Source organism: Biomphalaria glabrata, chromosome 17, assembly GCF_947242115.1.
Source record: "Biomphalaria glabrata chromosome 17, xgBioGlab47.1, whole genome shotgun sequence".
Lineage (NCBI taxonomy): Eukaryota > Metazoa > Mollusca > Gastropoda > Planorbidae > Biomphalaria > Biomphalaria glabrata.
In genome coordinates this window covers 25,086,831-25,114,795 of record NC_074727.1, presented here as the reverse complement: position 1 = coordinate 25,114,795, position 27,965 = coordinate 25,086,831, and the positions used below count along the sequence as shown (strand labels likewise).

Genomic DNA, 27,965 nt, shown 5'->3' with positions numbered 1-27,965 from the left:
CCCAATGCAGGTCGATCCAAGTGGATCGTGGAGTAAATTTCTTCTTTGGCATCATCATTGATTTCTGAAAAAGGTATGATGCACGAAAAAAGATGCGCGACGGCACTTCAACTCTATTTGACTGTAAAAAACTCGAAGCTGGTGTTCCATTAGTATAGTTCCATGGTCTTTCTAGTTAATAAAACATTAAAACAGAAACACATATATATTATATTATATCGTAGTACCCCCGTAGAAACGTCCAATAGTTGATACCAATAGGCTAACTGGGATACATCACTGGCTTCAGTAGGCTTCCACAGTAAGTTCTAGCGAACTAACACTGCACGTGGAGAGAATGGAATAAAGGTTCGCTAACTTGTCCCATCTGCCACGCTGTTTCTCGATGGGGACCAAACGGGTGGTGCACAGTGGTAGTACATAATAGGAACACGCAGGAACCTCTCGTGGGCACGGCCTCCGGCCTACACATGGGAGGAAGAACCCAAGACGTTGGCTCAAGAAGCTTTGTCCCACGTAAACGGATGTAATTAAATGATCAGCTAGTTCTAGCTCATGGGAAACCTCACGGGACCATCGAAACGACTGAGTGACAGTCCAGCGCGCATACCACACGACCAGACTCGAACTGAGTTTTGTTTAATGAACGCTTTAGTGGGGAAAATCAGTAGACAAACATGGAAACATCTCCCAAATACAGCATCAAAAAAAATTTTGGAACAGAGCACAATGATGTGCTTACGAAAGTAGGCCTATAGATTAATCACCAACCGAAGAAATCATGACAATTTAAACTAGCCTAACAAAAATTTTCGAAGCCTTGAGCGTATTATTATACTATAGTCTACTATATTATAGTCTACCTAAGAACATTTGAAATTGTTCATAATGTATTTTTAATCCTATTGTATTTTTTTATTGATTTCTTGTTTAGTTTGTGGATTTGTTAATATCTTTCTGTCTAGATCTAGATATCGAACAAATACTTTGCCTAAACTATAGCTAGATCTTGACATAAACTAGACCTGCACGTATTAGTACAGTAATATATTATATATAATAAATCAATTTATTAAATTTAGATCTGCACTGCGATGCAGAGCCAGAGTCAATAATTTCTACTTTGCCTATAGCATAAATTAAGCAGTTCAATGTCACGACTGGCTAATTCTAGTAACACTATTTTAGACCAATATCTAGATCTACTATTCTAGATCTAGAATAGATCTATCTACTTAAAAAAAGGGTAGAGCATTTGCCTAAACTAAACCCAACGAGATGGAGCAAGTGCTAAGTTATGACGTAATGTTCTTTGCGCATGCGTACTTCCTACTAAAGCATAAAAAACGCGTCCATGTTTTGCAGACTTAGTTAAAGAATTTCGTTTCAACGGAAAAAACGAAATTTTATTAATCTAGTAATTACGAATTTATTGACTTCTGAAACATGATTAATATTTGAAAAGGCTGTACTATAATTATTTATATAAAGGTGAGCAATACCATTGGTAAATAATACAGTTATTACGTTTCAGAGTGCCTAGTAAAATTAATTTAATCGACAGGCAAGCAGTTTTCGTTTCCGCCATTTTTGCCCGTTGAATTGTTCATTTAAATTTGTGCAAATGTAAGAATTTAACCGGGCCATAAACACATTTTTTGTTTATGTTGAAACGAAAAAGTAGTTTATTTAAAAAATAATACAATGTCTTGCCTAGTTGATTCCTTTGCAACTTATTAAATAGCTTCTTAACATCTACAGAACAGTGATCATCTAGAGTCCTAGACTGTAGCCATCCTTGCCCCCACTCTGCCACACCGTCCACACGTCTGAACTGAACGACAGTTGAAATGTCTTCTCTCTTTTGTCTCACATGCTAGAATCTAATGCTTAAACTTAATTTTAAAGCTGAAATGCCGCTTTCTTTAGACTTTTACATTAGGCATATAGATCTAGATTTAGATCTAGAGAAGACTACAGAGAGGTAACAGACTAATATTTTTATTTATATCTAGATCTACTAGATAATCTAGATTAGGTAATAAGACAATAAGATATATCTAGACCTCTAATTCTATTAAATTAAATAAGGTCTAGACTCTAGATTATTTCTAGATAAAGAATAAAGATATAGATTCTAGATCTAGAATCTTAATCTAAACTCACTCTAGCTAGACACTAGACTCTAACTCTCTAGTCTAGAAAGAATAGTCTAGTCAGTCTTGAGTCTAGATCTAGATTGTGGTTTGAGTGAGTGGATAGAAACAAACTAATAATTACTAAACTAGACTCTATTCTTAAATCTCATATATCGATTCTAGAGTAAAGGATGGTTGTTGGACTCCCGGGTTTCGTCTCGCATATCGACCACCTTGATATATTATTATTAAATATAAGTAGTCATACTTATTCTCCTTAAACTAAAGAAGATTTTGAAACTTTATTTTCTTTTCTATGTCGAACCATTGTCAAATAATGCGTTGTCAAAGTCAAACTTTCAAATTTTGGCCTATAGGTGACCGAATAGCATAAACTACTCTAGATCTAGATCAGTTTAAAATGCTATTCTGACACCTACCTATGCCAAATTTCAAAGTTTGGCAATGGTTCGACATCGAGTCACATAGGAAAGAAAATAAAGTATCAAAATCTTCTTTAGTTTAAGGAGAATAAGGATGACTACTTATATTTGTACCCGTAACCTATATTTGAGTGTTTCTCCAGTACTCGGTGACGAATAGGTATTGGCTCACTAAAAAGTCTATAACTCAAAAACTTCTTATTAAAATGTCACAATTTTCATTTCATTTCACTTAGAAATGGTTTATCTATAAATTGTGATATTTTGAGCTTGAAAGGTGCATTGTGGAATTTTAAAATTGTAGAAAATGTGTGAAATAGTGCACAAAATGGCATCTTTTGATGTAACATGGAATACCAGGCTTAGGTTGAAGTAATATTCTACTAAAAGCAAAGATTATTGAACAGACATTTTTGTTGAAATAGGTTAACAATGTAATGTTATTGCATTATCTATATCTTTTTATTTTATAGTTACTTTGGTATTACTTAGATGTCACAGCAAAAAATGTGTCACAGGTGCATCACATGGTGTCCCACTTAACTTGAAATTTTAAACCTTTATCAATTGTAAACAAAGTAAAGGATTCTGCTCCCAATTGTGTCTCTGTTACTAAAAGCATCTATGATTTATTTACACAGTGTAATTTTTCTTTAAAACTGTAAAAATTTATATAATTTTAGTAAAATAGCTCTTGGTGTCCCAGGTGAAGCACCTCAAACGCTCTTAACAAAAAGAACAATATTTTTTTTGTTAAACAAAGTTGTTAATGAGATGGGAATTACTTAATGGTATCTCTGATACTGCTTAGTACAAAATAAGCTCCATTTTTTTGGGAAAAGGCTACACATAGTAATTAACAGGAGACATTAATAGACATGGTGTCCCACATTTTTTCATTGTAGCACCTGAAACTCCTCATGTTGAATGATACCAGAAAATCTCAGAGATCTAGATATAAGTAGTTTTCTCACCAAAGTTTTGAATTATAATGAGAATTAAGCTTATTATTCTCAAGTTTGATCTAAAATACAAAGAATACTATTTTTTTTATCTAAGTTAATGATAACCTTTTTGTTTTATCATTATCTGTGGTGCTTCACGGGACACTAAACAAGTCTTGATCGAGATAAAGGTCTTGTGTAGATTTAAATCTACTCTATATTTCAATTTATATGTAAATCTAGTTTTGGATCTTGTTCTTGGTGCATTGAAAGTCATAAAGCTGCTTTAGTCTATGATTAGGTCATGTTTGAGGCAGTTATGTCTAATATATTTTTAAATGATTATTGAACACACACACACACTAAGATCTAGTACATTCATTTGTGGTTATAGAAAACTATTTTGTGAATCATTGATAAAAGAATTTAATAATTGGTAATGTATTTACAGACTTTAAAAAAATTGTATTTCAGCATGTATTAACAAAAAAAACTATATATTTCATATTGGTGTCCCGTTGTAGCACCCGCAACATCCTGTGATATAATAGTTATGTTATAATAAATGCTTGAATTATTGTTGAGATATTGCAGCAAATAATAGCTTATATATTTAGCTACAATGCAAGTATAGCATAAATTCTATTTTCTTATAAAAAATCTTATTTAAAAAACTTTTACCAGTAGTGTTACAGGTGCTACGCTGTCGCATTTTTAAAATTGAGCGCAAACATTACGTAAGTGCTCAAAAACTGCAATCTCTCTATCTAGCTGCTTAATACAATAGAAACATTCAAATTTATGCTAAGAAAGCATACAAACAGTTAGTTGTACTTTAATCATCAGTGGTGTCCCAGTGATGCACCTGAAATGCAATAGTGGGTACCCCTTTTGCCAACACTGCTGAGGAAATGTGTGTATTCCAATTCATTTTCTATTGATAAATTCTTAAAGTACAATGGGTGAAGAAATGAATACACTTTAAATGAAACCAAAAACTTCCATTTTAATTTTTGACGTAATGTGACACTTTTTGATACCAGTACTGGAGAAACACTCATTTGTTATTATATTTAAGGTCAAAGAGGCAGTGTGTTTTCATTTAATTTGGACACGTTTGACCCACATTATTTGATTCCGGACACCATAATTTATTTCGGACAGTCTCTATATTTAGGCATCAATAAACTCAGATTTTAATTGTATATTAACATTAACTAAATTTTAAGATCCCCAGGCATAGCTCCTCACATTAAATCATTAAGATGTTCTGAGATTATGCATAAATACGAACACAAAAAATAAAAATATGAACACACTTATTCTACCAAAATGAGGTCACTGGGATAGTGACTTGTACACAGACTTTTATACTTATTTTATGTTTGCATGATTAGATGTGTGTTGAATGTTTGTGTTTTTTGTTTATTTGGAACACACTCCCCATTGATCTCAGACAGACAACATTTTACACCACTTTTAAGAAGAACATTAAGACCTATCTGTTTAAAACTTTTTTAGATTAACTGTCATTTTAGCTCTCGTGTTTTTGTTTCTAATGTTGTTACAGGGCCTTGAGCCTACATTTTGTTTGTTAACAGCGCTTTATAAATAAATTATTATTAATTTAATAAATTTCTAATACAGATCATTCAGATGATCTTTTATAGTATAGTACAGGTTAGGATAGAAGCCATTCTTGCTTAAATAGCTGAATCCTCTATATTCTCTCTCTATAAATCTAGATCTATCTAGTGTAGGCCTAGATCTAGGCATTTAACTTCATTCAATGTATCAAGCTCACTCCAAACATAATTTGCCTATTTATTCTCTATAAAAAAACAACAACAAACAAACAAATATAATATAATATCATTAACATTGATGTCCAAAACTGGCTGTTTGAAATAAATTTTGTTAAAAAGAAAATCATAATTTAATTCCAACACCCTATTAATTTTTTTTTGTATGGAATCTATCACGTTCAATAGTGGAGTATCTTGTTTGTGGATGTCAGATGTCAAGATCTATGAAGATGGTATAATGGATGTCACGTTGTAGATTATCTTGATCTGTATCACTCCATCAATGATCGTGATTGCCGAGGATTCTAAAGTTGTCAGTTGATAAGATGATCATTTAGAAATTGCTAGTTGCTAGAATGATCATCTTAATGTTGCCAGTTGATAAGAGGATCATCTAGATCTAGGAGTTACTACTTGACAATACGATCTAAATATTTTATTGTATTCAATGAAGAAACTTCTCTTCGTCTAAAAACAATTACTTTTATTCAAAACTTGAAAACGCTATTCACAAGTAATTACAATGGTTGAATGTACTTAAATATAATAATAACTGATCTACACGATAATATAACTGAGTCCTAATACACAAGGTACAAGTTCTCTATTTCACGTTACATACAAGATTGATGTTATCACTAACACGTTCCAAAACAAGACTGATTAAAAAAATATAGAAATTTACAAAGCTTTGGGCGTTTTGCCATGTGACTCATATCTCATTGCTGCTTGGTAGAAATCTGACCAATAAATGCAGCAACAATTAACATTTCGAAGCCAATCATATACATTCTGAAACTGAAAGTAAATGTATGCCTGGTTTTCCCCGAGCCAGCTCAACTTCTGCCGACAAGCTAATAGACTGTTGCTAAATATAGATACAGTGTACGTGACAGAATCAAACAACTTGGCTTATGAATCAAATAAAACATTTCCAAAAACAGTATAAATATTGCCATCTCATTAGCATCTAGACTTAGCCAACCAAAAAATAAAGTCTTAACCCTAGGAAGAGGTAAAGTCATCCGGGTAACATAGGAAAAAACAACCTGACTTACACATTTGAAATCCTTTTTTTTACATAAAAAGACAGCTAAATGGAAGGAAATTGGGTCAGAATCATTGGAAAATGGACAAGCATATTAAATACAGCACGCTAGTTTCATATTACATTATATTATATCAAAATAAAGATTTAATGACCACAAAAACAATGAGTGTCCAAATTCAAGTAATGTCCAGATTAAATAAACTACTCTAGATCTCTTATATTTTAATATTTATATATATAGATCTAGAGTGACTTTATAGATCTAGTTAATTATGTCTAGACTCTAGATCTAGAGACTAGAGTAGCTCTAGAGTCTAGATTAGATTCTAGATTATTCTTAGTCAAAATGTTTGTAAACTATTTTACATGTTTCGGATTTTCCTTCAGAGTTGAAGATTATTTACTTCCTATTCCAAACCACCCGCAGGATGACAGGGGATGGAGCAGGCAGTTTTGAGCCCGGGACCATTGATAAATTTGAACGACAGTCCAGCGGGCAAACCGCACATCCAGGCAGCCATCTCAGAGACTTGACCATCTAGATCTAGAGATCTAGTCTTTTTAGTCTGGAATCTAAATCGATGGAATAAAAAAACAACAACACATTATATAAGAATCACATTAAATTTTTAAATCAGGCATTCATGATTCAGTGTGAGTGTCTTAGGACCATGGACATGGTTATCCCTTGACCTACCCCAGCCTACATTCTGCAGGATGTTTAAGCTAGACTGAAACTTAGCAGTACTCTTTTAATCTTCATTATCAGAACTAATCTTTATTAGATACTTAGACTTGAGTCTAACCTGGTACATCTACAAGATATATTTTGATTCTAGATTATCTACAGTTTTCTAGAATTGCCTAAATCTATATTGTTTTAAAATAATACATATTATATATTATTATATTATATTATATATATATAGTATCCATACTATAGATCTATAGACTATCTTATAATCTATATCTATAGTCACTATAGATCTAAATTAGTTCTATTGGTTCTAGAATTTCAGAGTATTTATAAAATAAACTAGAATTGTCAATATATATATAATATCTATAAGAACATATATATATATGTAACGTCAATAAATGAATTTCATCTAAATCTTATCTTTTTTCTTTTTCTCATCATATGAAATTGATTGGTTTCTATTTAACATATCTGTTTTCATTAAGTATAATGTGTTATTGAAGAATATGCACTGGTGACATTTCATAGAGGCATATTTTACTGATTTGAATTTTTCATCTTCCAGAACATGTGCTGCCTCATTCTGCTGGGTCATGCCTGGAGTTGAAATATTATTTGTTGATCATTTCACAATAGCTTAAATATTAAGCATTATTTTCCCAGTAATTTGAGTGAGAGCAAGACCATCTTTAGCTCCATTTTGTGAGTCTTTTAAATTTTCTTCACCTCTTTTGGATAGAGTGGTATTAATTACTTGATAATTCTCCAGTATTTGGCTAGTTTGTCAGGATTTTCATTGCCTGGTATCATTATATAGTTAGCTTGAATCCATTGAAGAGCAGTGAGGTTATTAAGGTACATATATGTGCTGTCTTTTATTGTTTGTTATTATAGAGCATCTGACTTATGTGTTGTTGTTTTTTTTTGTTCAATAATGTAGTAACAAGCTTGTTCTAGAGCTCCCCCTTTTAGACTATAGCTTTTTGAGATATTGTCAGGCAATGAAAATTTCTAGTCTTTCTACATTGGACCATCTTATGAGAATGTTATCTCTTAAATTATTTATGGATTCTTCAGATAATCCATTAGTTGCTGAAGTAAGGAATTAACATATTGTTACGAATCTCACTATCCAGGCTCTCTGCAAACTGCACCTTACACCACCAACTTAAAGAACTTGACAACTCAGGGCTCCAAAGTAACATAACACTTTAATAGTTGAATAAATAACAGCCAATACTGTACAATTGGCAACACATACACTGTACAAATATCTCTCCAATAACACCGTTCCGCCGTATCAACTCTTGCACTGGCCTCTCCGTCTCGTTCCGGGCTTGCACTGGATTCAACAGTTCAGGACTGACTTCACACACTAGGCTCGTTGTGTCAGACTCAATCGCAGACCAAGATCAAGACGCCAGTCATCTCAACTGTACTTGACAGTACTCCGCACTGAACCGTCGTAATGCTCCGTACAGAACCACACCGCTGAACTGTGCTGTAGTCGACCAGACTGTAGTGAACCGGGCTCTGAACCCTCTTGACTGCGTCACCTCAGCTCTTATATAGGGTCCCTACTGGCCTTCTCGAACTGGACAGACCGCCGCTCGACGTTTCTAGGTGGTCAGATGGCTACAACTCTCATGACGCTCCTGAGCTCTGTTCACGATGGCGATCCTTCCCGAACTGTCCTGTTGACACTCAACTCGGCTGACCGTCGTAGCTCGTCACGGTTGACCGCTCGTCTAGCGCTGGCCTGGGGCGATTTGCGTCGGCTGACTACACACACACCACTACCCTTCTCTGTGCCACCACCAAGTTTATAACAATATATATATATGTATATTTTCAGTAGTGTGATGCAGGGATTAGAGCTGAAGTCCAAGGGTGGGAAATCATTGTACTGTTTTACTGATTCAAGGATTATATTTTCTAATAGATATTTTAAGCTGCTTTGTTTTTTGAATAAAGGAGCTTGAGTCTGGTTTAAATCCCAGATTTTAGGATTGCAGTTTTAAGTGTTTACCTCTCTATGGTTTCAATTTTCATTTATTAGTTAAGGATTTTTACTTCTTTTCTTCCATTGGGGAATAGGCAGCTGCTGCAGCTCTTGGTTTTGGTTTTTTATTCCCCTGGTTCTATATTTAGCTGACTATTTTGTACTTTGTCTATTTTTATAATGTGAATCTGGTAATGCTGCTCCTCATACTAACAATTTCATATAGGGGATAGTCTTTAGATGTTTTGCTTTCATTTCTTTGTATGTGTCCCACTTTAAAATATCATTTCTTAAAATAGATAATCTACTTTAAGCTCCTAAATCAATGGGAATTATATATAAACCACTACAATCTAAAACAGGAACATATAAACTATACAGTTATTTTTTTTCTTTGCTAAAGTAAAAAAAAAAGTTTTTTAAAAGTGTAAGTTCCAAATTACACCTAGGGGGTTTCAGTATAAAGAGCTTTAGAAACATTTCCTTATAAGTCACAGTCAATTGTTCTATCTATAATGTCCTAATTTGGGCAGAAGGTGCTAATGAAGTATATTACAAGTCCATAGTGTTATGTTAAAGATCTATGGGTGATTTGTGAGAATCTATCTCTTTCCTCTCAAGGAATAGTTTTACCAGCACCAGGTAACCATTCTGAGGTTTGTGAAATCAGGAGTCCTATCTTCTTATTATAAATTACAGACATTACTTCAAAAGATAATTATGTCCTATGCATTTCATGTGTCAATCTAGTCATGCATGTTAATTAGTAACTTTAAAGTCTGCTTAGTCATTGGTTTTCCTGGCATTAGGGAAGAAGGAGCACTTTTATGAATTAGTCTTAGCATATGGAAAAAAAATATGCCTTTATCTTTGTGTCTGAATATTATTAGGTTTGATATTAGTAAATTGTGCTTCATTGTTTTATGCATTATTGCTACTTTACTTTTGATTCTTCTGTCCTGAAGTGTCTCTAAATTTAGTGATTTTATTAATGGTGTTACTCTAATCAATTTTGAATATTTGTTTTATATCTCACAGATCTATTTTGCATCTGTTCTAGTTTCTTTGTTTTTATGAGTTGAAGGGTCCCAAACACAGGATGCATATTCTTGTATTGGACTAACTAAGGATAAATATCATTTTAATTTAATGCTGTTGCCACTTACAACTTGTAAGACTTCTGCAAATATACTCTATTAGATCATATATAATTGTTTGCTTTTTTTTTGTTTTGGTATGATAATGCTGATAATAATAATAATCAAGTCTAGATGCTGATAGTTTGTTTTGAATTCCATGTTTCATATAGAGAGAAAATGATGGAGAAGGAGGTAATGGAGAAAGAGAAAGAATGTCTCAATGAAGGGGAAACAACTGATATTTTATCATCAGCAGAAGATAAAGAGAAAAAATTTGGTAAATAATTTGTCCATGTTTTTAATACATATTGAATTATTTGAATAAATAAATATGTTATGAATTTACACAACTATAGGAAAAAAATGACTCAATAGTTTTAAATTCAATAATGTTTTAAATTGGACTTTTTTTTTGTCCACATTTAGTTCTTGAATGTGATGTGTGTGGGCAAGAACATCCTACTGAAGAATGTCCTGAGCTTGGACTGTCCAACAAATATATTCCTCAGATTTCAAGGTCAGTCTATTTTGTGGGCTAGTAGGAGACACTGCACACTTGAAATAAAATTTTATATAATTGATTATTGTACATTATCTTATTGGAAGAATATATCATTAAATTCAGTAAAAAGAATAGCTAATGATCGGGAAAAGTGTTGGGGGGTGGTGGTTTCCCGAACTGTCACAGCTTCCCTACAACCAAAGTTAAGGGACAGATGATGAGGTATAATGCTTATGTCTGTGTAAGTCTAGGTCTGATATTTACATCTGCCTTGGTCAAATATATATATATTCAAATGTTTACTTTTTATTTAATGCAAATATTTTACAAAACCGTATTAATTTTTTAAATTTCTGTATTAAATTAAAGTAAAAGTTTGTCATGCCAAAAATTGAAATATGTTTCAATTTTTTTTTTTTTTTAATTTTGAAAGTCCAATATGCGGGATTGATTTTCAAAATTACATGAATCTTTTATTGCACCCTGTGGTTTAATTGTAGATTAAATTTATCTGCTCTCTGATGGCAGTTTGGGCTGATGGTTCTGAATTTGGATCATTCCCATTACCTGCCATTCTGCAGGAGATTTGGCTATGATCTTCATTTCTAAAGGAACACCCGGAATTTATCTAAGAAATGAAAAACAAAAGATTGATTATTAACAATGACAGATTTTTTTTTATGATTTGATGATGTTTAACAATGACTTAGATTTTGTTCTAGTGTTTAAAATAAAATAATAGGTGTCCTTTCGAAAATATATTTTCATATTTTTAACTCTTTCTCTCCGTAATTATTTACCACATTCTGGTGGAATCAACGCTGGTATCGTCAGTTAGGAGAGAAAGGGTTTAAAAAGTTTTTATCAATTTGCTATACATTTCTATGTCTTATTAAAATTGATGTAAAATTTAGTTACTACAGTAAAATGTGGGCTCAACAAAAAAAAAAGTGTTGCAATAATTTTATTTTATTCTCAGGTTCTGTTTAGTGAGTCAAGATAGTAATTTTATGTTTAGTTTGCTTAAGTTTAATTTTTTTTTTTTTTTGATAGAGCCAGACTTACAGTCCCACACTTTTTGAACCCTGTGGAGTATCCAGATGGAGGTGTTGGAATCTTAGCCCTGCAGCCCATTTCCAGCAAAACACAGCTGGGTCCATTTGAAGCTAAGAAAACCATGCATGATATTGACAGAGACGATATATTTGTTCTTAAAGTAAGCTTATCTAGGTGTGCTCTAGAAATATTATTAGTTCTTATCTATTAACTGCTTGTTGCCAGAAAAAAATAATGCATCACTGTCCAGCTAATTAAGTAAGCTAAGAATGAGTTTCATGCACTAGGTTAGAATATACAGAACAAATGTTAGGTAGTGTTTATATAAATCAGCTGTTCTTATTTTAACACAGTTGATAGTCTGACACTTCATAATCTGATTGATTAATTAAATTGATGTAATTAATGTATTCTGTAGCACATATATATTTCTAAATTTTAAGTAGGATTAAATTGTAATGTAGTACAGTATGTGAAAGCTGAAGTCATATCTTTTGTATTTTTTAAATCCATACATTTTTCTTTCTTGTCTATTGTTAATTATATGTTCTGAAATTCTGAGTGAATATGTTATTTTATAAAAAATAGAATTTTCTAGACATGTTGTTCTTTTAAGTACAGCTAACTTTTGGTAATCTGACGTTTTTGGCATCTGACACTCTTTCAATCTAGTAACCGCTGGATTATCAAGAGTCAACTGTATTTAAATATAATATTTCTTCTAGCTGCACTTTAGTGTAAGTTATGGGGGTTCAAGAAAATTGTACCTTCCAAATGCTTTTTTGTAACAGAAATAGTAGTCTGTTTTCTCCCCTTCCATGGTAACAAATGTACAGTTATTTATGTTAGATTAAAGCTGCATATATAAGGAAAAAAAGGTGATATTAATATTTACAATATAATTATTTTTTTAAAAAAAGTTTGTTTCTTTTAAATAATTCCACTGTTAACTTTGCTCCCCAAGATACTTTCCAAAGATGATAGTTTCATAAGCCTGGATGCCAGCAGTGAAGCCAATTGCAATTGGATGGCATTAGTCCAAGTAGCCAGAAATGAGGAGGAACAGAACTGTATGGCCTATCAACTGGGGATTAATATATTCTTCAACACAACCAAAGATATCTCTGTTGGGGATGAACTTAAAGTGTGGTATGCACCACAGTATGCCAAGAAGTTAAAAAAATCTCTGATGCCAGATGGAAAAACTAAATGTAAGTTTCTTTTTTTTTTTTTTTTTTGGTAATCATCTAACTTTTAAAACTTACTTCTATGTTACTAATTATTTTGTCCAACTGATCTATCCTGTAAATTATCTGTTTGTCAGAATCTTTATGTAGTTGCTTTGAAAGGTTTACTTAGTCTTGTTGAACATTGTTTCTATTATTTACTAAGTCTATTCCATTGATCTATTCAGTAGCTAATTTGAATGATCCAATCTATTTCCATACACTAGAGCTTTGATAGATTATTTGCTGAAAATAGTTTCTTTGAAAAAGTTTTGAAGTAATGTTTTGTTTTTTTTCATACCATAATTAAAATTTTTTTTTTGTTTTTGTTTTACATAATTTTAGCCTTAAGAAAAGGCATTACTCAGGTTGAAAGAAAAAAAGTTAAAGCCACAATATAATGTGAATTCTAACAACTTTGAGACTATAAATTTCTAAATACTTTCTTTTTTTAATATGTTTGTAATTATCATCTGAAATGTCCAGCTGTCAACTGAATAATGTAAAAAAGAAATGTGTATTCATTTTAATTGTTAATTTTTGAAAATTTATGAACTTTAATTGTATGCTAGAAGACCTAAAGTTGTTATGTTTTAGATTGATAGTTTGTGGAAGTTTTCCTCAGATTTCTTTACATTTATATAATTCAATTTGACTTTTCTATTTTGTAATGTAGCAATGCTTGGTGAGATACTTTACACTGATCCTGATGATGAAGAGCTAGAAGGCACAGATGGAGAATTGACTAAAGATGCAGATGCTAGTCGAGATTCCTCAGAAATTCACCCAGATGATGTTGAAGGTGACTACACATGTAAACATTGTGGGGAAAAATTCACGTCACAATTTTTGTTTGCCAAACACATTCGAGACCATCTATTTCCAGTGTATAACTACACTGAAGGACCTCCAAGGCGAGGCCGGAGACCAGTGCCCCTTAAAGTTGGAGAATATCGTAATTACATGCTTCCTAGGGGCAGGGGTAGGGGGAGAGGTCGGGGCAGGGGCCGTCCACGAGGAAGTGGAGCTAGGTTCATACATACAGAAACTGGAAGAAGACCTGGTAGACCTAGACATATACCTATATCCTCAACAGAAAGTGATATGGATGTGTCACAAACTGACAGTTTTACAAATTGTAAAATAGAACCTACTGAAGAAACTGACAGTTTTACCAAAATGGAAGCTACTGAAGAAAATAAAAGTGAGAAAAAAAGGAGAGGGAGACCAAGAAAAGTCTTAGTTGAACCTCAGCCAGAATCAAATTCAACTCCTCCACCCCTAAAAGTACCTGACATTACAGCTGATACCATTGATAGTTCTGATGGGTCACGTCCAAGGCGTAGTGCCAGGGGATTTCGTGGTTTAGGAAAATTAGGAAAATGGCTGAAATACCCTGGTGAAGCTTCTTCTGATGAGGAAGCACCTGGAGGCTCTGAGGATGAGGACAAAAAACCACCACGTCAAAGATTTGGTGTGGCCATGGCTGCCACTTTAAGAAAAGCTGCCCTAGATGAAATGACTTCCCCAGTAGCAAAAAAAAGGAGTCATACAAGTGTTGTGGACTCAAAAAGTCAGCCAGCTTCAGCTAGTAACAGTGGTACTAATATAAAGAAAAATACCAATACAGAAATAAAACCCAATCTCAGTTTTGAAAAACCTGTTCTTTTAAAAGTTAAGTCCAGTGAAGATGACATTAAACATGAAACAGGAATTGAAAAACCCCTGCCAGTTCTAGAATCCCCTAAAAAATACATAGTAATAACCAAGGGAGATAAAACTACTGCATATGAAATAACATCAGATGGGAGTGAGCACAAAATGACAGAAGCCCAATCAGCACCAGACAATACAGAGTCAGCAATAGAGCAAGCACTTGAAGTGACAATGATTGAAGATGTTAAAGAAGAAGATCTTAAGACAGCTACTGTTATTGAAGTGACTACTCAAGTTAAAGATAGTGCAGATAGTCAAGTTGTGAATGTGACAGTAAACAAAGACCCTGATGTGGAGGTGGGAACCCAAGAGGAAGTGATAGATGTACCGCAGCATGAGAGGAAAAATACTATTGCTGACCTTGATGGCACAGATGCATTGACTGCCCTAGTAAATGCTGCCATATCAGCCGACAAAGTCCCTGATCCCATAGCAATGGTTGCAGCTGATTTATATGAGGATAGAAGTATGGAAGAGGATGGTGACTCTGATGAATACAGAATTAATATTAAGAAAAATAATAAGCAGTGGATGGCTGTAGATACTGGAGAGGAGGGAGAAGATAGTGACAATGAGAAGCCACAGCAGCCAGTCAGACAGAGGCGTAAAAAACGGCGCCGAGGAGATGATCCAGAGCTGGAGGAATTGGAAGCAAAAACAAAAATCGTGGAGGGTCCCAATGGAGCTGAAGAATTTGCTTGTGGCATATGCAATAAACATTTTACCCAGCTAAAGTATTTGAAACTTCATCTGCCGGCTCATACAGACAGGTATAGGTGCAACATCTGCGGTAAGAGATTTGCTCGCAACGAGTCCCTGCTCAAACACACATGTGATGACACAGCCAGTCTAGTGGAGCAGACTGTTGATGAAGATGGCAATGATTCCTTTTGTTGCAGAGAATGTAGCCGCACTTTCAACCAGCTTAGTTTTGCCATCAGACACGCTTCTATGCACCGAGCTCGTTTTACCTGTGAGAAATGTGGAAGGACTTTTTTGCGGCAGGTACGATTACGTTTTTATCTTGCAACATACATTATGAATGTTTTAATGACATTGAAGTATTATTTTATCTTTCTTCTTCTATTCATTCAATTTTCTTTAAATAATTTAACTTAAGTAGTTCTTCTGTTGATCATAAATGATAAATAAGAAAAATAATTGAAGCCAATTGTCAATACAATGTACACTTATGTTATCATTATCATTTTTTGAAAGGGGGGGGGGGGGAGAGTAGGGGGGATGATTAGTATGCAGAATTAAGGAAATTCAGGGACTATTATCTCTTAAAAAACTATTGAAAGAATACTTTCTTAAAATGTTAATTTGAAATTGGAATTCTTGTAATTAGCTTTCTTCTTGTATACAAAATTTGAGTGATGCCATTTGAGATCAAGTCATTATAGCTCAAATGATATTGTACTAACTGGGTTCAGTTTGCCAACGTTAAAGTCTTACAATATTATATGCAGAAGTTTAAAGAATGGCTAGTAGCCTCCTATCACTCTGTACCATATAAGAAGCTATTTGTAAAACCACATTCTATCATAATAGACTAAATGTGACTGTACCTTACATGCTACTTGCATTATGTTCAATGAATATCAAAATGTAAGGTATATTATGGATGTTCATTTTTAACCCTCTTTTTATTTTACTTAAATATTTATCTCAGTGTGTCTCATTCTTTCATTGGATATTAATCAGTGTTAGGTTTGGGGGTGTGGTGAATGCAAACAAGAATTAAGTTTGTTTTCATTTCTTCTAGGATCTTCTTGATGAACATGACTGTTCAGGTGTGCAACTAGAGGAAGGGGAGGTGTCCCATGAAGCCAACCATGAGTGTCAAATCTGTCGTCAATCATTCACCAGTGGAAAGTACTTGTTCAGACACATGGCTATGCATACAGATATTTATAAGTGTGAAGTGAGTAGACATTGCTATTTCTGCTTACAAGTTCACAGAGGTAACTGTAAGATATTAGGAGTTTGATAAAAGTTTAGAAAAAAATAGCATCTAAAAGTATTAAAGAACAAGAATGAAATCAAAAAGAAAATTTTAACTAAAAAAAAAGAAAAAAACTAAATTATGTACTTTGCTTTTTTTTTAAATGTCATACTGGATTTCATATTAAATGTGAAAATTATTTATTTACTTAAAATTTTGTTTAACTACATTGCATTTGAGCTATTAAATGACAGTCTTTAACAAATTATCACTGCTTCAGATTTCCTAGTGCTGTGATCAGTCATTGACTTTCAGCACCAGAATGCACATACTACTAAATCGATGTATTAAATTTTTAATCGTAGAACTTTGAAATAACTTAAACAAACTTCTTTTTTAAAACAAAACTAATTATAACTTTATTACAATACAAACAAATTCAACTTTAGATGACATGAAATAAACCAGGTAGTAATAATATCAAATGACATTTTAAACTAATTCTTACTCACTACAAAAACACATCTTTAGTGTTTCAATTCTCTCTGCCATCTGCCATTTCACTTAAGCATTACAATTCTATTGTAATTTCATCATCCTTTAAGGAAATATTTATATTTTATTTGCTTTTTTTTTTTTTAAATATAGGTTTGTGGAAAATGTTACTCACGTAAAGATTCCTTACAAAGACATATATCTCGCTGCTGTCCTGAACTTTCAGGAGAATACAGCGTTCATGTGTGTCCTAACTGTAAAAAAACTTTTGGCACTCAGCTGGGTTTACAGAATCATACATTGAACTGTGGCAAGTACCAGTGTGGAGCCTGTAAGGTGGCCTATTTCTCTCTCAAAGACCTAGCAGAGCATGAGTGTTCTGGCAAGGTGATCAATGAAAAAGCTAATGTGCAGTTCCCTTGCAAAGAATGCAATAAAACCTTTGCCAGCATTGCTTACTTGGTGCGCCATGAGGCCTCACATCATGGGGCTTTCAAGTGTGACCTTTGTGAGCGTGTGTTCATACGCAAAGAGGAACTAAACTGGCATGCTCCAGTTTGCTCGACCAGACAGAAAATACAACAGGAAGGCAGCGCACCTTGTGAAACATGTGGTGAAGTTTTCAATGAATGGCTGGCCTTTAAGGAACATCACATGACCCACACACACCCCCATAGATGTGACAAGTGTGGCAAGAGGTTTATTAAGGTATTATTTGTCAACCATTTAGAATTGTATTTTAAGTCAGTTTTTAAGTTACACTGTCAAGAATCAAAGTGTATGTTTTTGTGCAGCTGCTTTGGTCTGGGACATTTTTGTCGCAAAATGTTTTAGTCACATATTGTATGTTAATTTTATTAGGTATTTATATATGTATATATATATTTATATGTCTTTGTGTTATATTTTTATTTAAAGAACAAATATTTTTCTCCATTAGATTTCAGATTTATGTTTGTTGAGTAATTATTATATCACTAACGTGAGTGTGGGTTTTAATATCGTCCAAAAATATGTGATAGCATTTTTGTCTACAGGAAAATGATTTATTTGATTTATGGTATTTCCATGTAAAAAACAAACAAACCGGATGAATGTCATCCTGTGCATTTTGAAACCTTGCCTATAATTATTTTGGGGGGGGGGGGGGGGGGCTGTAAGTAACATAATCTTTGGTAGGAAGGACTCTGAACTTTCATTGTATGTTTTTACATGTTTTAGATGTTCTTCAGAGTTGAAGATTAGTATGTCTTAAGCCAGACTGCCACAGGATGGCGTGGGATGGTGTTTGGGGCAGGGTTCAAATCCATGTTGAGGCAACAGTCCTAAGCACATATTTATAGATGTACATTTTTGTCAAAACTTTTTAGGTGAAAACAACCTGTGACAAAATGTTGATACACGTCAAGAAGTGTTTATTGGTTTCTTAAAAAATTCTTGTAAATTATAATGCTTGAAATGTATGAATTACTAGAATTGTAGGCCTATTAACTAGTATCACTTGATATCTTAGCACTAGATATGTAAATTTTAAAGGCAAAAGTGATGTGAGAAAGGATTACATTTAGTACTAGTGATGTCATATATGTTTATAGGATAGAATTAAATAAGTGAGGAGAATATTAAAGATGGTTTGGTTGACAATTTATGAAATATACAGAACAATTTTAGAAATATTGATTCTATATTGAATTGCACAAGGAAATATAGTTTTATGACAATATTTAATAAATAAATCCTATTCAACCTCTCTCACATTTATCATTAGGATATTTCTTTGCTAGTCCACAAAAATACTGATGTGATAGATCACTAGTGTCTAATTTGTTTGCAGATTGGAACTCTTCACAACCACAAATGTGAAGCAGTTGGTGAAACTATCTTGGACCAGTCCAATCTTCTGTCTTGTGAAATTTGTCAGAAAACCTTTAAAAACGAGCGCTACCTTTCACGCCACCTATCTCTCCATGGCCAGCCAGAGTATGCCTGCGAGTTTTGTGGGAAACTTTTCACAAGGAAAGATTATCTGAATGATCACCAGTGTCGTTTACCCAATGGTACAACAGTTCGAATGGTCAGGAAGAAAAATAGATTATTTATTAAAGACAACCTGGCGTGTCCTGATTGTGGTAAATCATTCAGGTAAATGTATACAGTAGTTGAAAAAGTAATTACTGATATAGTTATATCTTGTTAGCTTTTATCAGACATTTTCAATAACTACATTGACTTATTGTGTCATTGTTTTCTTGTGAGGAATTAAACTAGTTAAAGTTACATTAAATATTATCTATGTTTTCATAGCAAAAGGAATCATAAAGTTAATTATATCACTGCAAAGGAAACTTATTGGTTCTTGAATTAAATTAACCCTAACTATTATGTCATTTTTTTGCTTTTCATAAAGTGACATTCTAAGTTTTTCTAAATTTTTTATTAAAATATGAAAATAAAGACAAAAATTATTGAGGATGGGAAAAACAAAACAGCAAAATAACTTTTTTGTATAATTATTATAAAAATGAAACAGTTATATCTAATGTTGTCACTATTTACAAGGGAAGTAATAATCTATTACATTAGTGTGCAAATAGAATTCTTTTATGAATGTGGATTATAGCATTAGCATTGCTTCATGTGTTATACTAACACCAATATATATATAATTAAAATATATATATATATATTATAAAAGAGAAGGGCTACATTTTTTTAGCTAGTGAAACTTTTGGTGCCTCTGTAATATTTGTTAAATACTGCTCTAGATCTCTTGAGACAATAATTGTTAAAAATATGCCTTAACATATTCAAAGGGTCCAATACATACCACGTTTGATACTGTTTATGTTATTTTAGGCTGTAATAACTTTTTTAATTTGCAGAGGTTTCAACCCTAATCCTATCAGTATAAATTGTATTTTCAGTATCTAAATGTATTGAAAAGTATTTGTGTCTGTCAGTTACTTGTTCACTGAGACATTCAATAGATAGATATTGGCAATTTTTTTTGCTTGACTAAATGTCATCAATAAAATATGCACATTTGATACCATCAGTTCCCGCAGCAATATGATGAAACATTTGAAAGTCCACGGAGAGAAAAGAGCTGAGTGTCCCATTTGTCGCAAGCGCTTCCATTATGAGAACTACCTGAAGCTTCACATTGCCACTGTACATGAGAAGCAATACCAGTTGCAGTGTACACACTGTGGCAAAGTTTTATTTTCCAAGGTGAGAAGAGGCAAGAGATGTACTTGAGAACTTAGGCTGTTGTTTTATCAGACAGATAGTGATCTAGTTTTAAACTTCTGTGATAGTAAATGAGAATTGTAATTTATTTTGTATTTTATTGACAAAATTAAAAAGCTTTATAAATATAGCTGTAAAACTGAAGGTTTCTTTCTCTTTGTATACATAATCTTTCGGAATTTCAAATGCCTTAATATCTTACAAGCTTACTGGACATTTATTCTATTTAAGACAGCTTAAAATTATTTAAACTTATTTCTATGCTTGTGTTACTTAATAAGATAATCTTGTGTTTGTCCAGACTGGCCTGATTGCTCACATTAAACAATTCCATGCTGACACAATCAAGTTGTATCCATGCCCCAAGTGTGGCAAGACATTCAGGCAGAAAGGAAATATGAAGACCCATTTGATTTCACACACAAAGGATAGAGCCTATAAATGTGATGCTTGTGGAAAGGTAAGGGAGATATAACAGTGAGAAAAAATAACCAATGGTCAGTAATGTTGATTTCCTACAAGTAGGAGCATGTGCACTTCTTTCAGTCAACTGACAATTGTGTTGTGTACGGTCTAAAGTAGCAGTGCATTTTAAAAGGCAGAGTTAGAGAACTTTGTACATTTTGTAAAAAAATAACACTTTAACTTAGTGCTTTGAAATGAAACTTGAAATGAGAACATTGTTAGAGCAGTGAAATGTTTATGTGTTTCTTGGTATTTGTATTTTTCTTTTCATATTTATTTTTGACAGTCCAACTCTTTATAATCTATCATGGCTATGGTGTATGCATCAGCTGCACATGTATGTTGTGACTAGGACATCTGGCCTCTTTCCATTTGAAACATTTCAAAACTTATTAAACTTATAACATTAAGGATACCATTTAACATTAAGGATGCCCTTTACCATTAAGGATGCCATTCTTAATGCAGCATATCCATGGAAATAAGTCAAGCATTTAACCTTAAAAAAATTAATCTGGAAAAATATTTGGCCATAAAACTCACTCCTTCAACAGAATGTTGGTGAAAATGATACAACTAAACAACAGTTTTGTGGATATTGTGTTTGATGATATTAAAATTCCATCAGAAACTTCAAAAGATGTTTTTTAGAGGACTATCTAGGTTCTGACCTAATAGATACAGGGAATCATGTCTGATGTGTAAGTTACATAATTGATGAGGCTGTGGAAGTGAAATGCACAGTCAACAGTAAGTTTTGGCAGCTGTAAACATTTTGATACTCTGGTGTCAAGAGCATAAACTTGATTTTAATCTTTTAAAATTGGAAGAAAAAGCCATGAGAGATTGTTGTCAATGAAACAAAGGAATATTACAGATTTTTAAAAATACAGATTATATTAAAATACAGGCCCAATGATTTAACATTCAGATTTTGTCACTTTAGCTTATTGGATCCTAGATTCAATTTGTCATGACAGTTGTTTTTGTATATCAAAAAGTATTTTATTATTTCATTATTTCTTTTGAACCATCTCTTGCATCAAAACTATTTTGTTTCAGGCTTTCAAATATCCTGATCAGTTAAACAGACACAGACTGGAGCATACATTGTCTCAAAAGTACTCCTGTCAGCTGTGTGACAAGCAGTTTGTGCGCACATATGAACTTCGTAATCACATGCGTAACTACCACAGTGGCTATGTATATGTGTGTGGTGTTTGCCATGAGTGCTGTGCCCACCGGCACACTATCATTCGGCACTACAAGCGTAAGGTTTGTGTATTATTTTCAATAAAAAATTTTTTTTTTCACATAGTTGTTTTCACATAGGATTAGCTTAGAAGCCTTTTGTTTGTTTAGTCAAGAAATGTGGTTTCTGTCATTTTGTTTCCAGCACCCTGAGGTTGGTAATGTGTTTGAGGAGAAACCAGAGTTCCTGGACTCTCTGCAGAAACCTGTCACAGCAGCAACACAGGCTCGTATGATGATAGAAAATGAAGACATCAAGCCCAGCATTATGCGAGTGGGCCTGCCCAGATCTCATGAGATCATTGTAACCACGGACGAGGATGGCAACCAGACATACACTGGTGGGGAAGTAATCCTCCAGCAGGTAAGTTGGTGTCTGTTTAAAAATCCAAATCCTTGGTTGTTGGTAAAATTCATTCAGAGATAGATGGCTTTCTTGCAGATACTGTTTTTATTGTGTAAGTTTGTTATTCTAAAACATTATTCTAATGAAGTTCAAGAAAATGTTTGAAACAATCTCAGTGTGATGTATTTTGTATGATACAAAATGTATCATCTTCATAAAAAAGTTGAACTGTAAGAAAAAAAAAAGTCATTGCATGATCTTAGCATTGTTTGCATTAAGAATTTTGTTTTTTACATTGAATCTTTGAATATTAAACAGTCAATGTACTTAGTTGTCTTATAAAATATTTGCTTTGTAGGGTGTGACTGGAGAAAATGGAGAACACATAGATGGTGAGCCCACAGTTTTTATTTTGAAGGTGAGATAAAAATGAATTGTTTTGAACATTGAGTATCTGTTTACTTCTTGTTGTAGATTCATTTGCAGTCTGTGTCATGTACAAAATAGCATGTTGTTCTGCTTTACATGGCCATACTTGGTTGTCAATTAACAGCCTGTCTGAGATGAGATAATTTGAGACATTCCATGAGAAGATGTTGGAAATTTTATTAATGTCTCCACTGGGATTTTACCTTTTTAGTTGGAAATTTTTCAGTTTCGTGTTCTGTTTTAATCTCGGGGGTGAAGTATTGTCCATTTTATTGAGCATCTTTTTACCGCAGACTGTGCTTCCTAAGACTTATTTAGTTCCCCCTTTCAGACCTTGTGGTCTATAGGGCAGATGATGCAAAGGTCATCTGATTCTGTGGCTTACGGTTTATTAGGGTGTCATGTGGCCAGCACATCGACCAACAGTCTTTACTTCTCCCCAACTAATGTCAGGTACTCATTAGAGCTGGGTGGACTCACAGCCGCCCAAAGATCCCGAAATGAAAAATTCCAGTCTTCACCAGGATTTGAACCCAGGACCCCGGGTCAGAAGCCAAGCATATTACCGCTCAGCCATTGTGCCTCCCTAAGACTTATTTGTCAAACCATATTTTTTTGAGATATTGTTAATAGGTCTTTTAGGTAGTTAAGTTGTTTCTGCTTTGACTTGTGGCTGTAGAGTATAGAGAATAATGTATTTAGGAAGCGTAAGCTGTTTGTGTTATGTCTTGTCAAATTTGCACTTATACAAATAAACTGAATGTGTTTTGCATTGTTTAGGTTGTTAATCAGGATGAAAATGGCACAATTCAAGAGATGGAATTGACTGAAGACACAAAAGTCCATCTGGCTCAGTTATTACAGGCTCATGGTGCTGGACAGGATGCCATCACTCACATACAGGTACTGGAGTTCATCAATACAGTTTGTTTAGTTAAAGGAGATAATGTAAGAACAAGAAATGACTTGCTATGTAAAAACATTAAAACCTGAGGGTTTTCAATTGTTACAGAACGTGTACATTAACCATTTCACAACTAGAGTTGCAGCGAGTCCCCTCAACTGGTAGACAACTAGTTGCCTACAATCTCAGATTTTGTGTTGTTTCATTTACGCATGCACTGCTAGTTTTTAAATAATTTTTTATACCTTTACAAACTCTGACCTAAGAGGGTGATAGTGATGCTATTTTTAGGTAGTATCTGAAGCATGTTGAAATTGATTTTTTTGAAAATTAGGTTGTTTTTTTTGCTAGCCTACAAAAATTTAACATATTTAGGCCAATTTATAGTCTTTCATTTAATAGGAATATTAATATTTCAGTAAGGAAATAATGATTGGGCTAAGTGATTTAGAGACATTTGAGATTGATAGTAGTAAAAATGAAGAAAAAAATCGATGCTAGATCCAGTATTGAATATGTTAGATCTAGTCAAATGGAAGGCAACTAAATATGACTTGATATTTTATTGTTTTTGTGCTCTGTAGGCCTATTTATGACTATAACACAATGCTAATCTCTAGGTCTATTTTTTAAAATAACTGATACTACAGAGTTATATCCCTTCTCAGCGGAGATAGTTTCTGACAACTGCCTTGTGGCTAAATGGTTAAGGATATGAATTTTTTTCTAGTTTAAAATCCTGTGGTGGTAAAAGTTGAACTTTTGCCTAGACTTTGCAAGAATAACTGTCATTTTAATGCATTGTAAAAGAAAATATTTTGAAAATCTCCAACAGTATTCATCCAATAGGACTTGCATTTGGGTTAGAACATTCTCAGTTGATCTCTGTCCCAGTCCAAAATGTCAATTTGAGTCAGTCAAGACTGAGATTTTCATTCTTTTCCTCTTCAAGGATAATTTCTTTTTAGTGATTAGTTTTGTTTTAGCCTTGCCTTGATCATTTGTGACCTAAGTCCTAATAGTGATATATATTATGAAGATTCCTGCACTTGCCACTTTAATAAATAAAGTGAGGAAATAATTTTATGTATTTTTAAACATTTAATGAAATCAAAGGAGGCGGATATTAGAATTCTTGTGTGCTATTGTGCAAATGTTTGCTCTAATCATGTACTGTTTTTTGTAATGCACATTTGTAAAACAAATTTCCTCACAGATAATAAAGATTATTATTATTATATTATTCATTTCAGATTGTGAGCACAAATATTGACCAAATGTAGAAGTGAAAGTACAATTCTTGCTAGTCCAGTGATCACCTCTTGACTTGCTAGTCCAGTGATCACCTCTTGACTTGCTAGTCCAGTGATCACCTCTTGACTTGCTAGTCCAGTGATCACCTCTTGACTTGCTAGTCCAGTGATCACATCTTGACTTGCTAGTCCAGTGATCACATCTTGACTTGCTAGTCCAGTGATCACCTCTTGATTTGCTAGTCCAGTGATCACCCCTTGACTTGCTAGTCCAGTGATCACCTCTTGACTTGCTAGTCCAGTGATCACCTCTTGACTTGCCTGTAGCTAGCATGACACCACTTCCATTTAGAAGCTCATTTAACTCAGCTAAATATCCTTGTATCTCTAGTAAAAATCCCAGTTTCCACCTTGATTCGAATCATGACCTTTGGTTTGACAGCTAAGCGGTTTCTTATCCTTATAATCAATTATTATAATTGTTATTTGTGCTACTTTTTCTTTAGGTTGGTGACCAGACTTTACAGATACAGAGAGAGGATGATGATGGATCAGCTTTAATGGATGAGGATTCTGATAACATGGGAATGCAGGATATCAAATTTGATCCTCAGCAATTGGCAGAACTGACCAACCAAGCAGAGAATGTTGTCACCAAACTAACTGCAGCCTCAGCCTTAGGTCAGAGCTTAGTAGATGAAGTCATGGATGCAGGACAAGTAGTTGGCATGGAAGGGGTGCAAGTGGTGGAGATGGATGGTGCAAGGCTTGGCCAAATCATCCAGATGGATGAAGAGCTTGGCTCAGGGATGGGCATACAAATGGAGAGTGGTCAGGTCATCCACTTGGACCAGAGTCAGATTCTGGAGATGGAGAGAGGGGGCCCAGTGGTGGTAACATCTGGGGACTTTGTGTCTCATCACATTGAAGGAATGCCTGAGCTTAAAGTACACAAGCGAAGAGGCAGTAATGGAGAAATTGTTGTGGAGGTTGAAGGTCAGGATGGACAGATGATGGACATTGGTCAGTCTTTAACTCACAGTCACCAGATAGTGACCGGTGAAGACTGTCTTGAAATAGATGCCAGTCAAGAAGTGCTGGAAGACGCCATCCAACAGCAAGAGGACATACAAGGGGAAATAATTCAAAGCTAGATTTGTCCTTAGATTAAAATTTCCAAACAAAGTAAAGAAGAAAAAAAAATTACTATCATCTTTGTGTTTAACCTGGTAAACAAAAGAACCAAATTAGGTTTTAAAGAATCCTATCCTGATTATCAGATACCAGTTTTAGATAGTAGTTACCTTGTGCTGTACAACTTAAAGGAGAAGATACATTCTTTTGTATATCTTGTTTTGAACTGATATTTTGGGTATTAATTCTGAAACTGAAGTCTCAGTCAACAGGCTTACTTCCATATACCGGTACTTCATTTTCTGTGCCAATGGAACTAGGAAATAGTTTCTTTGGAAAGTAAAAATTACTTTTAATGCACACTAGGATTAATTGAAACTACTCTACTGTCAAAGAAATGAATGCCCACTAAATATCATACTTTCAGCTGATGTATTAGGGATATTTAAAGCTGAATTGTATGTTGACATCATTTGCAAAGACACTTTTTTCACTGAATATTATGTTTATGTTATCAGAAATGTTTACTTTCATATTGGTATTCGAGATTCCTTACCACATCAATACACACTTTTCATTGGTTTGGTTGCTTGTAGCTTTCAGGAACTTCATTTTATATAATAGATCAGTGTATCAGTCCGGAAGGACAAAATAAAGAAAAGGGGAAGGCAGGTCATTACTATTGTCAATAGTAAAATAGTTTTCCATGTGGTAGCCTGTGAGTGGCCATTAGACTTTTATTTGGTTCTGTTTCCATATCTCTAAAAGCTGGACTTTGTCTTCTAATTTATTTAGTCAGCTTTATCCCATGTCTACAAACTTCAGTTTCTTCATAAAGGTTTTAGGAATTGCAATGGCTCTAAATAACTGACATAGTGTTAGTTTGTGTGATTGTGCTTACATTAGTGCTGTGTTTTCAAACTCACAATAAATGTATGTGAATAGAAATGTACATTGACAGAACTTTATCCAATTGTGTAGAAGCATTTGTCTGTACATAAGAAGAGTTGTCACTTCTCATGTTTTTTATTTTCATTTGGTTGATTGTACAGTTGACATTGTGAAGTTATACTCTCATCTGTTAAAGACACACCACACACATATACATAGTTTATACATACACACATATATTAATATGAGCCATATGTCACCCTGATTTGTGTGCTTTTGTCTATTTAAAACTATTTTTTAAAATATCTTTTAATGATTTCTTTTGCAAGTGTACATAGCCTTTGTTTTCCTTTCTTACTGCATGGACCTTGATGGTTTCTAAAGGCCTGGTCATACGAGGCTTGGCTGCACTGGTCAGTAAATTGTGTCCCCTTGTTAAATGAATGCAAATTAAGTCCTTAAGAGGATGAGAAGTTTTGATTTGATTAGTGACTTGTTCAATGCTTATGATCACAAGCATGTAGAAATAAAAGAAAGAATGCAGTTTGAGACTGTGTTTATAACTGCATGAATGTTGAGGAATGGAGCACAGAAACTTTGTATCAGTGTAAATAGGGGCAATGAATCACAATGCATGCTTTAGCTGAGAGAACACTGTCTAATAGTTTATTGATGTCCCATTATCTGACATTGAGTCTTCAGGGTGTATTGATGTTTGAATGTCTAGATTCTGATTCTTTTTGTCTGGATAAAACTATTTATATGATATTGTTTGAATTTTTTTTTAGTTGACTGATTTGCACAGTTGATGATTTGAAAATGTTATTTAGAATTTTTCTTTCCAACCAAACGGAATAAACTCAAATGTACTCTGATAA

General features: G+C 33.6%; 1 protein-coding gene across 1 annotated transcript; it reads left to right on the top strand.

Annotated features, from left to right (window-relative positions):
- The first annotated feature begins 1,603 nt into the window (after positions 1-1,603).
- LOC106069907 (uncharacterized) lies at positions 1,604-27,965 on the top strand. The gene is made up of 16 exons (XM_013229681.2): positions 1,604-1,626; positions 10,393-10,499; positions 10,649-10,739; positions 11,778-11,940; positions 12,745-12,991; positions 13,683-15,727; positions 16,491-16,649; positions 17,319-17,873; positions 19,000-19,307; positions 20,222-20,396; positions 20,716-20,874; positions 21,942-22,154; positions 22,276-22,494; positions 22,835-22,894; positions 23,686-23,808; positions 25,569-27,965. The coding sequence occupies exons 2-16, from the start codon at positions 10,400-10,402 to the stop codon at positions 26,214-26,216; spliced, it is 5,265 nt and encodes a 1,754-aa protein (XP_013085135.2). The 5' UTR covers positions 1,604-1,626; positions 10,393-10,399; the 3' UTR covers positions 26,217-27,965.